The sequence below is a fragment of the Leopardus geoffroyi genome, chromosome B1 (genome assembly GCF_018350155.1).
Source record: "Leopardus geoffroyi isolate Oge1 chromosome B1, O.geoffroyi_Oge1_pat1.0, whole genome shotgun sequence".
Lineage (NCBI taxonomy): Eukaryota > Metazoa > Chordata > Mammalia > Carnivora > Felidae > Leopardus > Leopardus geoffroyi.
Genome location: NC_059327.1, coordinates 85,506,250 through 85,522,025, shown reverse-complemented (window position 1 = coordinate 85,522,025; position 15,776 = coordinate 85,506,250). Strand labels below are relative to the sequence as shown.

At 41.9% G+C, this 15,776-nt stretch overlaps 1 protein-coding gene across 1 annotated transcript; it reads right to left on the bottom strand.

Moving 5' to 3' along the window:
* Nucleotides 1-1,394: 1,394 nt before the first annotated feature.
* Nucleotides 1,395-9,811, bottom strand: UCP1 (uncoupling protein 1). Its single transcript, XM_045467067.1, has 6 exons — nucleotides 9,258-9,811; nucleotides 8,427-8,625; nucleotides 6,742-6,942; nucleotides 6,541-6,642; nucleotides 5,100-5,280; nucleotides 1,395-2,266 (listed from the first exon to the last, which is right to left on the bottom strand). Exons 1-6 carry the CDS (start codon nucleotides 9,381-9,383, stop codon nucleotides 2,152-2,154), a joined length of 924 nt encoding a protein of 307 aa, XP_045323023.1. The 5' UTR covers nucleotides 9,384-9,811; the 3' UTR covers nucleotides 1,395-2,151.
* Nucleotides 9,812-15,776: the final 5,965 nt, after the last annotated feature.

Genomic DNA, 15,776 nt, shown 5'->3' with positions numbered 1-15,776 from the left:
TGTAAGACAAGTGGATGGAAAGAAAGAAAAGTGACTATTCATAAGTGATATATGTACATAGAAAATCCAAGAGAATTGATCAGATATCAATGGTAGAGGAGGAATTTGATCAACTATCAAGGGTGATCATTTATCAAGGATGAGGGATTCTGGCTAAACCTATTCAGCCTGATTTTTTGCTAAAACTGAGCTCTTGAAGACATGCCTAACAATGGCACTTCTTGGGAAAACACGGCTCAGAGGAGCCTGATTACAGTTTGGTCAAAGGGGAGCATCTTGTTACTACTGCCTATTGCCTGAGCAAGATTTCAGCAAAGAAACGAAGTTTTATGTTTTCTTCCTCATCCTTGACAGAAATATGCAGCTGTAAGGTGGTGATCTTTCATCATTTGGATTCCCCCAGAATCAGACCTAGAGATAAAGAAGTGTCATTCATTTGGGAGGTGATCCCAGGAAGTTCTGGTAAGGGAGTGGGGAACTGAGGGAGGGAACTGAAGTCCTCCCATTAAGGGTATTTTGTATTAAGTAAAACAACACTGTGTGTAACTGGATTCTGAGCCCTTGGATGAGGGTGAGGGGTGACTCCATCTGAGGATAAGGGGACTGAAGTATTTATACACCAACTCCCATCAGTTATTGGGCAAGGGCCCTCCCAGGGGTGTGTTATTTTCCCTGCACTTCTAGCATGCCGTGCACAGGTGTGCAAAGATGGCTCTGATGGCCAGAAGACCCTGTAGAGGTGCTGACATGACAACAGGAAGTCAGGCCCGTGTGTGCTAAAGTGGTGAGAGCAGGGTGACGGGTGAGGGATATTGAAGACATTGGTACAAGACACTTTTGCAGGTAACAACGGGGGAAATAAGCATCAGGGAAAAACCTCATAAAGTCAAGGGGAAAAAGACAACAGTAGATATAACATGGAGCTGATAAAAATAAATAGAATGCTGCCTGACAGCCTGTGGGCTTCCTGGACCTTGTGTCATTCCTTGTTTGGGGTTGAAAACAAGCTCGGACCATGTCTTATACTTTGTAAATCTCTTGTTTATTCTTTCCCTGTCTCTTCTGCACTCAGTTTGTAGGCATGAAAAAAAGGTTACTGCAGGTGTTAATAATGAATTTAGCTTTGCTGGAAAGATGCCATGAAGATTCATTTTTATCCCAGTAGAAATCTAAGACTGTTCCTGTATCTAACCAAAGGTACCTTCTGGCTCAAAAATGCTGTAACTCTGGGATAGAAACCACGATTCTAAAGTTTATTTTTAATGTTTATTTATTTTTGAGAGAGAGAGAGAGAGAGAGTAGGGGAGGGTGGAGCAGAAAGAAAGGGAGACACAGAATCTGAAGCAGGCTCCAGGCTCTGAGCTGTCAGCACAGAGCCTGACATGGGGCTTGAACTCACAAACCATGAGGTCATAACTTGAGCCAAAGTCAGACGCTCAACTGACTGAGCCACCCAGGTGCCCCGACACCCCGATTCTAATAACAATAGGCCCAAATGATTATAGTGACTTAGATTAGAAGTTGTTAAAAGTGCCGTAAAATATAGACTTTAAAAATTAAAAAAAAAAAAAACTAATAATTACATTTAAAGTAAGTTTCTGCCTATTGGTTCTAAAGACCTTCACTTGTTATTGGACCACTTTGTAGTCTAGGTGAACTGCAAGTCTTAGATTCAAATATAGATCCAAAACGGCAAACCTTTAAAGGTATTAACAGTCCTTTATTGAATATATTAACTTACAACTGGGTTAATAAGTTAAAAGGAAACATTAAATATTTATAAACCTAAAATGCACCGCTCCATTTTCCCCTTCTGGCGACCTGAATTATAATTAAAACATATTAAAGTTCTTCGTATCCAATCGTAAGACCCCAGCCCTCCCCAAACAGGCAGATTCAGTCATTTATCCGGACACTGCATTTGCCAGGGTGCATACTGAGTGTTTTGTTTTCTCCCTCTTAAAACACTGAGAATAAAAGTCACAAGAAATAAATACAATTTTTTCTTTAAAAAGTCCAAAACTCAATTAGTATTCCTCTATCTTTTTAGGGTGAAATAAAATGAGTAGGTTTTGTTTGTTTTGGATTTTAATTATCTGGTCAGTCAACACAGATTCCCACCATTGTGTTACATCCTTTTCCTGAAGACGATTATGTGGCACAGTCCATGGTCTGCCTTGACTTCATCAGTTCCCGCTTCAGCTGTTCAAAGCACACAAACATAATGACGTTCCAGGATCCGAGTCGCAAGAAGGAAGGTACAAATCTAGGAAAGTGCACATCACCATTCTCTGAGTTTGTTAGAATTCTTAAAGTTATTGCGGCACAGACAGCTTATGCTTCTCACTGTACCACTCTTCTCAAATAAAGGCACTTAAAGGTAGCTATTTTTCACCCTTCCTTACTGTGCACCTAAAATAATGTTGTCTAAAACTTCTTCAAAACAACAAAACCGAGGTGCTCACATCTAGACACATACATACACAGCCTTCACTCCCTCCAAAGCATGTCTCGTTCCTGAAGGGGCATTTTCCAGTAACTCCCCTTTTTTGAGGGGTGGGGAAAGTTCTGCTTTGTTTTGCTCTGCTTTCTGGATGGGAGATAGAAACTGTTGAAAGAGGAAAAGGAGAAAGCAAAGAAAAAGTGATGAGTAAGTGGACCGACCATTTTCCAGAGTGAAGAAATTCGTGCTGTCCAGATCTTGGCAATTCTTGTCCTTAAACTGTCAAGAGACTAAGTGCATTTTTTGGTTTTGCTTTTTGTGGGTTTTGTGTGTGTGTGTGTGTGTGTGTGTGTTATGTTTAAGAATTATGTCAAACTGTGCAGACCAAATGATTGACTTCAAACGCCTGTTTGCAGCAATGAGATATTCCAGAAAAAGATGTCATCAGTTAAATCTGCCTTGGATAGATTTTTTAAAGAGGTCCGGCCTATAAAAATCAGACCCCCAAGGTTTTTGTGTGTGGTTTTGTTTTTTGTTTTGTTTTGTTTTGTTTAGGTCTCAATACATTTCTTCTGACTCCTGGATGGATTGTGTGTGTGCGTGTGTGTGTGTGTGTGTGTGTGTGTGTGCATATTTTAATTACATATTTTAAATGTTCATAAGTCTACCATTCTACCATTTTACCATTTTAAGTGTGTAGTTCAGTAGCATTAAGTACATTGTGAGCAACCACTGCCCATCTCCAGAACCTTTTGGTCATCCCTAACTGAAACTGTACATATTAAACAAGAATTCCCTATGCTCCTACCTCCCCCAGCCTCTGCTAACCACATTCCACTTCTGTCTCTATGAATCTGACTACTCTAGATGCCTCATATATGTGAAATTACACAACATTTGTCCTTCTGGGGCTGGCTCAATTTATTTAGCATAATGTTTTCAGGCTTCATCCTTGTTGTCACATGTATCCCCAAAAAGTTTTAAATTAAAAAAAAATATATTGTTAAATGGTTACTGGTTGATAACTGATATATCCATTCTAAATTAATTTTGTAATGTATTTCATTTGTATTAACATATAAGTGCTGATTATGGTGAATTGGAACCTGTGGATAATGTGATTGGTGCATCTATGCTTTTGATAAGGTTTGAGGCATTGCCTTACAATTTTAAAGGGTTATAGAATGTTGTTATATTATCACTAGTTTAGTCCTTATGAAGTATATCCATAAATTAGTTCATACTGTATTTTCTTAGGAAGGTAGTTTCCAACATAATATTGCTTAATGGGAAATGGGATCTACACGATACTAGTTTCTAGGTGAGTATAATAATTATCTAAGCCACACCATTTTCTGCATCACTTTTGCAGGTCAGTGGCAATGATTTTTCTCTACTTTTACTTTAATACAATCTAAAAATCTGAGTCCATCAAGTCACAATAGTGAAAATTCCAGCTATCACACTACTGGATATTTACCCAAATATAAGAAAGCTAATTCAAAGGGATACATGCATCCTTGTGTTTATAGCGGCATTATTTACAATTGCCAAGATATGGAAGCAGCCAAAGTGTTCATGGATAGATGAATGGATAAATATGTGGTACACACACACACACACACACACACACACACACACACAATGGAATATTACTCAGCCATGAAAAGAATGAAATCTTGCCATTTGCAATGACATGGATGGAGCTAGAGAGTATAATGCTAAGGGAAACAAGTCAGTCAGAGAAAGATAAATACCATATGGTTTCACTCATAAGTGGAATTTAAGAAACAAAAAAGTAAAGGGAAAAAAATAAGACAAAGACAAACCAAGAAACAGACCCTTAACTATAGAGAACAAACTGATGGTTACCAGAAGGGAGGCGGGTGGAGGATGGGTTAAAAATGTGATAGGGGAGGGGCGCCTGGGTGGCGCAGTCGGTTAAGCGTCCAACTTCAGCCAGGTCACGATCTCGCGGTCCGTGAGTTCGAGCCCCTCGTCGGGCTCTGGGCTGATGGCTCAGAGCCTGGAGCCTGTTTCCGATTCTGTGTCTCCCTCTCTCTCTGCCCCTCCCCCGTTCATGCTCTGTCTCTCTCTGTCCCAAAAATAAATAAACGTTGAAAAAAAATTAAAAAAAAATGTGATGGGGAGAAGGAGGGCACTTGTGATGAGCGCTGGGTGATGTATGGAAGTGTTGAATCACTATATTGTACACCTGAGACTAATAGAACACTGTACATTAACTGGAATTAAAATAAAAACTTGAAATTAAAAAATATTTTTAAAAATTTAAATAGTAAAAATCACATCCTATTTTCTCTTATTCCTCTATTACACTTTCTCTCCACTTTATAGTTCTCTAGCCCTGATCAGGCAAAATCCCATCTACGTTTCCAATAGACTGGGACCAAGTGAGAGGTCACTGATTTTAAGTGAGCCTCTGATCAAGGCTGAGAAAATTTTAATATCACAGTTTTTAATGTTCTGGCCCAGTGTTGGAGGATTGGAGATACTTATGGCAAGGAAAAATAGATACTAAGTATACTGCATAGACAAAGGCTGGTCAGCTATATGTCAACTATTTGGACAAGACAGCACCCCAAAACACATAGATACTGTGAACACAGCATTACAGATAGAGAAGACCATATCCTACCCTTTGAAAAAAGCCAGTGGTCCTTCTTTAGTGAGCATTGTAATTGCACAGCTGGGCACACTTGTGTACTGTCCTGGTGGAGAATTAACAAATCTGGTTTTTACCACATCCACTGGAGAGGACAGAACAGTTGTGCAAAATCCGGCGATGAGAGCTGACACAAAGTGGCAGGGTAGGTCATCTAAAACGGACCAATGAGACAAGTCAGCATCAGACTTTTGGAAGAAGCTTCTAGTTTTCAGTTCTCTATCAGATCCTTATAAACTTAGTGATATCAGGAGACCAATGTGGATGTCTGATAAATAAAATATAATAAGGAAGGTTATACTTAGCCTTACCAAAAAGACAGCAAATAATACCTGGCACAGTGGATTGTAAATGCTTTAGGAAAATAACCTGTCAGTTTTCTCTGTGCCCTTAGGATATGGGACAAAGCCTGATACATAAGCATCTAATAATTTTTTAGTGTGAGGCGAACGTGATAACCACTACACTATGGAAATGGCCTAATAATTTTTTTAGTGAATTAAAGTCATTGTTCAGGGAGAATTTAAATGTCTCTAGAACCTGTTAAAATATTTTAGGAACCTATCCAATGGTACTAAATTTTGGATAAAAACACTGATGAGCTCCTTATTTAACCAGCTCATTTGGATACAGTGTGGGATGGACTCACCTTCTGAATTATGCTATATAAAGAATAAGATGCCAACAAAGTCCCATATATTAGTATTAAATGAGAATAATGCTGATTAAGAATATAGTTGCATTTTCTTTTTGTTGTAGCAAAACATCTAATATTTAGAGTTTGGGTTTTTTTAATTTTTTAATTTTATTTTATATTTGAGAGAGAGAGAGAGAGAGAGACAGAGCATGAGCAGGGGAGGTACAGAGAGAGAGGGAGACACAGAATCTGAAGCAGGCTCCAGGTCCAAGCTATCAGCACAGATCCGGACACAGGGCTCAAACTCACGAGCAGTGAGATCATGACCTGAGCCGAAGTCGGACATTCAACCGACTGAGCCACCCACGTGCTCCCCCTCCCCGCCTTTTTTTTCTTAAAAACTATCTAATGGGGGCACCTGGGTGGCTCAGTCGGTGAAGCATCTGACTTCAGCTCAGGTCATGATCTCAAGGTTCCTGAGTTCAAGCCCTGCATTGGGCCCTCTGCTGACAGCTCGGAGCCTGGAGCCTGCTTCAGATTCTATGTCTCCCTCTCTCTCTGCCCCTCCCCTGCTCTTACTCTGTCTCTCTCTCTCTCTCTCTCTCTCTCAAAAATAAATAATCATTTAAAAAAAGTTATATCTAATGTTCAAAATTACTTAATTTTTTAAAAGAGAGAACTGTTACAATTAGGGGGTTCAGTACAATGTGGCTGGAGAAGCTCCAGGATGAAATTGCAAATGCGCAGACCTGGTTGTTATCTACAATAGGAAGTTACCTGCTAGTAGTTTGTTTTTCACGAGGGCCTCCTTCATTAGATCATATGTAACTATCTCTGTACAATTGATGATGACATTTCTCGTCAGATTGGGAGTAGTCCCTGAAAAGAAGAAAATGTTTAATAGCTCCAGTATACGATAAAGTGGTAATTGAATACATGTGTTTTAATAATTATAAAATTCACCTTAAAGTCAGTTACCTTTCCAAAGGCCTGTCAGGCCTTCCGTTGTTGCTATAATTCTGTAAGCGTTGTAAGTCCCGGTGTATCGGGGTTTGAGACCATGCAGATGGCTCTGCGCTTGAAGTCTGACCTTCACGACCTCTGTGGGTTGCCCTATGAATACTGCTACTCCTCCAGTCGTTAGACCAGCTGAGATCTTGCTTCCTAAACCAGCTGTTGCTATTCAGAGAGAAAAAATATTTATCAAGCAAAAATTAAAAAAAAACAAAAAACAAAACAAAAAACCAAGACCCAGAATGCAACTCTGTCTTTTTAATTTTAGTAGTAAGTATTACTCTATCTTTATATCTTTTCTATTTCCCCAATGCTTGTGATGATCGTGCACTAAGTATGTGCTAAATCACTATAGGCTAGAAACCTCAAAGTTGACTAGAATTTAAAAAAAATAAAGACTTTGAAGCACCAAGAAACACAATACTTAGTTCTTTCCTATATTTGGCTCTTTTTTTCTGTATATCCCAACTGGGAGGAGGCACCAGTCACAAGGGAGGCTTAACCTTCCTCTCATCAATGGTGATGTTAATTATTGGACTTCGAGGTCTTAGGAAAATCCCAAGTGGACAAACGGCCCCCGTATGGGATGTCAAGTGGTATCAGGCTATGAAGGGTTACAAAGGGAACAACAACAAAAAGAAGTGAAAAAAGTGATTTTTGATATAAAATTTTGAAATCTTTTAGCCTAAGTTACTCAAGACAGATATTTAATCAACTATAAATAGTCTTGGAGCCCTCCTCTCTCACCCCCCCCCCCATGCTCATTCCCATAATTAAAGTATGGATCAAAAACATTTACTCATCAAGGGCTTTCTCAGTCATTCTGTTTCCTAATCTGTAAAATAGAGACAATAACATCTACCTCATAGAGTCACTGTGTCAGTTAAAATAATATCAATTCAGCACTTAACATACTAACCTGCATATAGGAAGTATAGCAATTCTTTTCCTAACTGTATGATTGTACTCTTTTCTCATCATGCTTGTCTAGGAGCTGAGCATACAATAGATAACCATCTTTTAAATTGGCAAACTTAAGTCCACTGTAGTCCTTCCTCACCGCTGCACCTGACTCGGTTCTCTGGTCTTCTCTAACACTGGAGACCTGACAAGGAAACTCTTAAAGGAAACGAGTTTTTTCCTGTCCTCTCAACTCTCCTCATGAGGTCTGATTTTCTTCCCTTCAGACCAAAGATTTTCAAGTTTGTTGCATGCCAAAATTTCCAAGAAACTTGTGAGAACATAGATTCCCTGGTCCCAACCTGAGCAATTCAGATTTGGAGGACAAGGCAGTCCTCAGCACTTGGGAGTTTTAACAAACTCCACTGGTGTTCCTGAGAGACTTCACTGTTTGGGGAACTTTGACTTAAATGTTATTTTGCAGCCCATCCATCTTCTCCAGATGGATATCCAAATGAGGCCCCAAATATCTAGGATCCATCGGGTGATTTTTACAAGTATAAATCTGCATCTGAAAACTCGATTTTGCACACTTTTCTTTCCATGAACGGTGAGTACCAAGCTAATATTGGATGCTTCCTTGACAATTTGTTATGAGGACCACTACCCTGCATGTAACATTGCTTGACCAGAGCTGGGCTCAGGGCATGTCTTTCTATCTATCCTTCCCAGGAATGTTCCCTGCTTACTTTCTTTCCCTGAGCTGAAGAACTCCTGGACGGTGTCATAGAGGCCGATCCTAAGAGAGGCAAAGCTTATTTGTCTCTGGAGGCCAGCAGGCAGCCCACTATAGAGTTTCATCGGCCCTTCTGTTTTTGCCAAAGTGGTGATTGTTCCCAGGACACCTTTGTACTTAATGGTGCTGGAGGTCTGGCATTCGCCTTGGATCTGGAAATGAGAAAGGACAGGTCAGAGCGAAGTTAAAATTGAGTAACTGGTGAGGAAAGAACGAAAACTGGCCATAGGTGGTCCTCGGTAGAGGAGAAACTTTAAGCCAAGATTTTTTCCGGCTGTGTTCCTATTTTCAGTTCCTTTTCCCTTTTCAGCAACGTCTCCCTATATATCTCTGTATCTCTCTAGCTATGTATATATGCAGAGAGATCAGCTATAATGCACATTTTGAACATTCCCACCCTCCCTGTATAAATTCTCCAGGACCCCTAAGCGGCAGATGCGAATGTGACCCCTCCAAATTAAGGAAGGCAAAGAGCCTGGCTTGTAAACTGGGAGAGGCTGGTATTGTTAGCCGTTAGAACACTTAATACACCCCAACTTTGGGGGCTTTGGCAGCAGACATGGTCAACCGGTCTTCCGTGGCTTCTTGCGGTTCTTCCGTTACTCTCAAAGCATTCCAGTTTCCCACCCTAATGCATCCAGTGCTGTGACAATGCCGCACCATTTGTTAAGGGGCCGACGGCCCTGCCTTGAGAAGGGGTGGTTAAACCAAAGCGCTTGTCAAAGGGACGCACAGAATAGATGTCCTCCCTCTCCTTGAGATACGTCCCCATCTCTCTCGCTACCTGTAGCCGGACTTTGGCCGTGTCCAGCGGGAAGGTGATCACATCCGCCACACAGGCCGCCACGCCAGCAGAGAAGATCTTGACCGCCATGGTCGGGGGCACGTCAGAGGCTGTCAGGCCCACCATCTTCGCTCAAATTGCGGAGCGACGAGCGGGCGCAAGGACGAAGGACTCGGGCCCCCGCAAGGTGGAATTTCTCCCTGCCTCTCCTCCCCTGTCCCGCTGGGACAGCAAACCGGCTTCTTGACTTCAGAGAGGCGGGGGACGCTGGCAGCTTGGGCGGCGCGCGGGCAGTGGCTGCAGGTGGAACCGGGCGCCCCTCTCGTCTTCCCGCCCTCGCGCCGGGGAGGACCAAGGCTCGCTGGCTGGAAGCTCCCGTGCACCCAGCCAGCGCCGGGTGACTTATATAGGCAGCCGCTCGGGGGCTGCGGCTCGCCAGGTCTCCGCAGACCGGGGGTGGACCTGGCTGGGGCGTGCCCTGGGGTGCCAAGTCCCTCCCACCCGCATCCTCGCAGCGCTCCTGGAGAGCCGGCTTCCACCCCGAAAGCAGTGGCCGCGCACCTAGCCTTCTGCGCCCTGCGCCCTGCGTCCGGCACTTCCGAGGGAGGGCGCACCGCAGCAGGCACCAGCCCCGGTCCCAGCTGGGGCCGGGAGCAGGTGCGGGCTTCCTAAACAAGCGCGATCTCGGGGACTCTGGTAAAAGGTCCTGCCGAGCTGGGAATTCACCCAAGCAAGAGTGGAGCGCCCCTTGTATCCTTCGGGCACCCTGGGAACCTTGCAGGCATCCTCTCGGCGTCCTTTCCTCTCTTTTTAACTTTTCATCCTCCTTTCTTCTTTCCAACCACCAAATCCAGACCCGGGAAAATCCCAGGCAGGAACCAAGAACACCTTGAATTTTAAAAAGAAATAAAGTGTTTCGTTTGAACGCTTTTTGCAGAGGATGTCAAATGAGATCACTGACATACTAGAAAGCAAATAGTAAATTGCTAATGCGCTCTGTGAAGCGAGATATAACTTGCTCCTTTTACTTTCCTTTCTTAGGACAGGGCGGTGGAAATGACACCGGCAGATCCCTTGGCTCCAAGGGGCAGTTCTTCTGATCTGGCTTGGTCATCTGGACTCCCACTTTTGCTTCCTTCTAGTAAAATATGGTTCCAGAGACATCTGGAAATCTGTTGCTAGCTTACCTACAGTGATAAATTAAATTTTGCAATGTGTCTTTGTTCCTACTCCTGCCCTGTGCAAAGCTGTATTGTGAGCATTCATTTATTCTTTTGGTTCAAGAGTAGGGAAAATAGGATACAGAGCCCCTAGAGAATGATTTCCAAATACTCTGTATGAACAGGTTGTGTGCCCTGTGCTAAATAAAAGCCTTTCTAGAGGACTTCCAAGAGAGGACATGGCTGAGAGATATTGAGGAAGTCAATGGTAAAGGTAGGGTGGGCTCTGAATAAACAGGAGAAGACAGTGGTTTTCCTCCTCTGCAAACACCTGCTGAAATAAAGAGCAGTTGAGGCAAGTAGGTGGCATATACAAAGGCAAAGACTTGGGGAAAGCAGGGTGAATGTATGGGGATGTGTTCTGTTGACCTGCCTGAGAAAAATGGGTGATGGGAAGAAGGAGAGAGGCAGGGCATGAAGTTGGTAAAAGATGAAAATGTGGAAGCCAAACATGGCCAACTGAAGGCTGATCCTGAGAGTCTATTCCAAATGTGTGTTCATGTTATCACTTCATGCCTGTGTAGTTCTTTACAGATTGTACATGTTGTATTTGATATGATAGACAATACAGCTTTGTGAATGGTTTGATATAGAGTCAAAGATTTTTCAGAGATGACTCTAAGTTTAAGAACATGGATAGTAGTGGGGCGCCTGGGTAGCTCAGTCGGTTAAGCATCCAACTTCAAGTCAGGTCATGATTTCTTCCCGCAGACAGGGGGGTGGACCTGGCCGGGGCGTCCCCCCGGGCCGTGCTTGTGGGTTCGAGCCCCACATCAGGCTCTATGCTGACAACTCAGAACCTGTAGCCTGCTTCAGATTCTGTGTCTCTGTCTCCCTCTGCCTCTCCCCTGTTTGCACTCTGTCTCTTTCTCTCTCAAAAATAATATGATAAACATTAAAAAAATAAAAGAGCACGGGTAGTAGGCTCAGTGATGGTGCCAGCTGATTGTCATGAGACAGTTGGTAAGGAGAGGTGATTTTAGGGGCAAGAAGATGAGATTAACTTTTAAAGTCTTGGAATTATTTGAAGAGAAGAGTGTTTATCATAGGTAAAAAGCTACCATAGGAAACTACATATAACATACTAAAAGAGCAAGAAATCAGAGCTTGGAGGTATTTGGGAGACAGCAATATGGATGCAATGAGAAAGGGTACGCTTTAAATGGGAGTGAGTACAACAGGATTGGGCCAAGTGGTAGGGGTACCCAGAGTTATGGTTTGGGAAGAATGGTCTTGTCAAAGGTAAAATTCGTAGTGTGTCCAGTCATGGAACCATGATATTAGAGAATATAATTTAAGGAAGGGTGGGGTCTCGACTAGCGTGAAGTTTAGAAGATGTGTCAAAAGAGGACAAAAGTGAAGAAAAGCCTACTGAATTTGACTCTAACACTATCGGTCATCTTAGGGAGTATGCTGTGGTCGAGTCATTAGGTTGAGGCTGATGGCTAAGCAGAGATGGAGAATGTTCAGTATAGTGTGACTAAGTGTCTAAGAGGGGGACATTTTTCCTTGGTAACTCCAGTGAACATCTGCTATCAACTGGTTAGTCCCCAGCTCACAACTCACCCCTTCTAAGAGGCCCTTGGAAGGAAGTAGGAGAAAGTTTGCCTCAGGTCGGAGAGAACAGTAGGGTAGAGGGTGGCGTCCCCAAGGTCAGACTTCTCTTCTGGCACAAAGAAGAAGAGGTGAAGAATAGGTCAGTGTGACCAAGGGTAACAGCCCTTGTATGACGTAGCTAAGGAATGGCAGCGAGTTCTTAATGTACTAAATTCCCATTTCCTTTTTGAAAATTTAGAGCAACATTTACAACTGTACTTGCTTAAGCTGTGGCCAATCAGGAATCACTGAACAAATGTCTGTATATTACATAAAAAAAGATAATGCTGTGCATTTGAATACTGTTCTACACTTTCCCATAATTCTGTCACTAACCACCAATAGGAAACTCTGTGTTGTAGTTGTATAGATAACTGTGCAAATGACAGAAGAGACGATTCATAAAAAAAGAAATACAAATTTTAAAAATAGAGGTGATATATTTAATGTCATTGATAAAGAAATGTACCTTTTTCACCTAATAAATTAATACCCTGTCTCTACCAAAATTATAATTATTACCACATTGACATGTATATTTTCATATTATAAATTTAATCTTATAAATATACATAAATAATGAGTTAATTACAAACTGTGAATGGTAAAAGCATGATAATTATAATATCAGTACTATATTAATGACAGCATTATAAATTTGCATAGTTCTTTCAGAAAACAGTTTGGCAGTATGCAATGAGCAAAGACAACATCCATGTCCTTTGATCTAATGATTCTTCTTCTGGATACCTTCCCTAAAATAATTAGCCAAAATGTGAAAAAGCCATATATAGGATGATGCTTAGTGCAGTCTAATATTTGTAAGAGCAAAGTAGTGGGGGTACCTACATCAGTTTGTCTCACCTGGGTTTGTCAGAAGAATCATGCATATTAGTGAGCCATAGGTGTCCACCTGTATGCAGCGATACGTAAATGGAAGGAGAGACTGCCCTTAGGAATTGGGAAAGTAGGGAGAGGGCAGGAAGGGGTTCTCTTAGTCCAGCCCAGCCCAAAGAGAGAGACTATCAAACTGTGTGTTAAAGGAGAAAATATTCTGTTTTCATAACACAGTCATTTAAGAGAAACAAGCCTATGTGCAAATTCTAAGATACTTCCTGGCTGAGTGAGGGTGGACAAATGACTTCTCTGAACTCCTATTCTTCACTTTTACAATGACTATTCTTGTGTCATGAGTTAATTCTCTCTTTTTTTTGTGTGTGTTTATTTTTGAGATAGACAGAGAGTGAGCGGGGGAGGGGCAGAGAGAGAGGGAGACACAGAATCCGAAGCAGGTTCCAGGCTCCGAGCTGGCAGCAAAGAGCCCGCTGTGGGGCTTGAACTTACAAACCGTGAAATCATGACCTGAGCCCAATTGGGACACTTAACTGACTGAGCCACCCAGGTGCCCACATTAGGTTATTCTTATTAATGGATCACTCTTTGTGCTTAGCACCAGCTGCACATAACTGTCGTAAGCCTATGAAAGATTTATCCACTTCATGCACATAACAAATATTTACATAGCCTATCACAAGTACTGGACACTGTTTTAAACACTTTTTGAAGTTTAACACACTTACTCCTCATCTCAGCCCTTTGAAAAATGTACTACTGTTGTTCCACGTCATGGATGAGGAAACTCAGAGGCTTAGAGTGATTTAGAATGTTCTCCTAGGTCATGTAACCACTGAATGGTACACTTAGGGTCTGTCTGAGCCCCAAACCCTCTGTCACTATATGATACCCAAACTACCTTCCCAATATATTTATGACATGATATTTTCCTATGCTTTGAAAATGTAGAATGGCGAGGTATACTTATGTATTTTCTTAATAAATTATATAAAAAGTTTCAAAGAAGTCATGTGAAATATATATCCTTTACTTGGATTGTATACATGATGAAGGGATTTACAAAGAATAAACACTGCAACACTTCTACTTTTAAAATCACTTTAATTCAAGGGCGCCTGGGTGGCTCAGTTGGTTGAGCACCTGACTTTGGCTCAGGTCATGATCTTGCCATTCCCAAGTTCGAGCCTCACGTAAGGTCTGTGCTGACATCTCAGAGCCTGGAGCCTGTTTCAGACTCTGTGTCTCCCTCTCTCTCCGCCCCTCCCCTGCTAGCACTCTGTCTCGCTCTCTCTCTCTCTCAAAAATAAATAAACATTAAAAAAATAAATAAAATAAAATCACTTTATTTCATTTCATCTTCAGGAAGAGCTGGTGGAAGAGGTGGAGAAGGTGATATATGAGATTTAGAAACATTTGATTTACAGGGATTGAGGCCCAGCGGAGGGACCAGAGAATGAAGAGGAAGAGGTGACTTGGAGAATAGGATGTTCCTGTCCTCAGATACTTGGAGGCATATGCGGTGGACAGGTGAGATTTGTTCTGTACACAGTTAGGGAAGAGCATTAGTGCCGAGGTAGGGGGAGTACTGATAAACAGATTTTAGGTAAGCGTAAAAAATATTCTACTAGTCAATGTGATGGGAGATAGAATGTGTTGCTATTTTGGGTAAGGAGTTTGCGTCACTACAGATATTTGGTTCTAGGTAGTTTTCCTATGCTTTAAAGATATAGAATGCCTAGGTATACTCATATATTTTCTTAATAAATCATATAAAAAGTTTCAAAAAAGTCATATGGAATATATATCCTTTACTTGGTTTGTATACATGATGAAGGGATTTATAAAGAAAAGAATAAACATTGCAACACTTCTACTTTTAAAATCACTTTATTTCATTTCATGAAACATTTATTTGTTTAATCTCTTTACACCTGTTTTCCTGTGTGTAAAATAGGGATGGCAGTCATAAGTGCAGTTATGGTGGGGCGCCTGGGTGGCTCAGTTGGTTAAGCGTCCAACTTCGGCTCAGGTCATGATCTCGTGGTTTGTGAGTTCGAGCCCCGTGTCTGGTTCTGTGCTGACAGCTCGGGGCCTGGAGCCTACTTCAGATTCTGTGTCTCCCTCTCTCTCTGCCTTTCACCCACTCACACTCTGCCTCTGTCTCTCTCAAAAATAAATAAACATTAAAAAAAAATTTTATTTTTTTTTCAACGTTTTTTTAATTTTTATTTTTGGGACAGAGAGAGACAGAGCATGAACAGGGGAGGGGCAGAGAGAGAGGGAGACACAGAATCAGAAACAGGCTCCAGGCTCTGAGCCATCAGCCCAGAGCCTGACGAGGGGCTCGAACTCACGGACCGCAAGATCATGACCTGGCTGAAGTCGGACGCTTAACCGACTGCGCCACCCAGGCGCCCCTAAAAAATTTTTTTAAAAATTGCAGCTATCGTGATATTGTGAGGATGTAATTAAATAATACTAGTAAGATTTTAGCACAATAACTATAGAGGGGCACCTAGAAAAGGCATAATAAATGATCATTACAATTATATTTTATTAATGCAGTTTGGATGACCATTTTTCAGGTTGTTGTAAGGAACCAAAGCATTCAACTAACAGGTTTTTGGTTTTTTTTTTTAATTTTTTTTAACGTTTATTTATTTTTGAGGCAGAGAGAGACAGAGCATGAACGGGGGAGGGTTAGAGAGAGAGGGAGACACAGAATCTGAAGCAGGCTCCAGGCTCTGAGCTGTCAACACAGAGCCCAACGTGGGTCTTGAACTCATGGACCGCGAGATCATGACCTGAGCCGAAGTCAGATGCTCAACCAACTGAGCCACCCAGGCGC

Excerpts from the sequence above, each read along its gene's own strand:
- UCP1 (XM_045467067.1), bottom strand. The coding sequence starts at position 9,383 with ATGGTGGGCCTGACAGCCTCTGACGTGCCCCCGACCATGGCGGTCAAG. Across the intron at positions 6,943-8,426 it reads CTTCAGCTCAGGGAAAGAAA|CAACAGCTGGTTTAGGAAGC; the intron begins GTAAGCAGGGAA and ends CTCTCTGAATAG. Across the intron at positions 6,643-6,741 it reads CCTGACAGGCCTTTGGAAAG|GGACTACTCCCAATCTGACG; the intron begins GTAACTGACTTT and ends TCTTCTTTTCAG.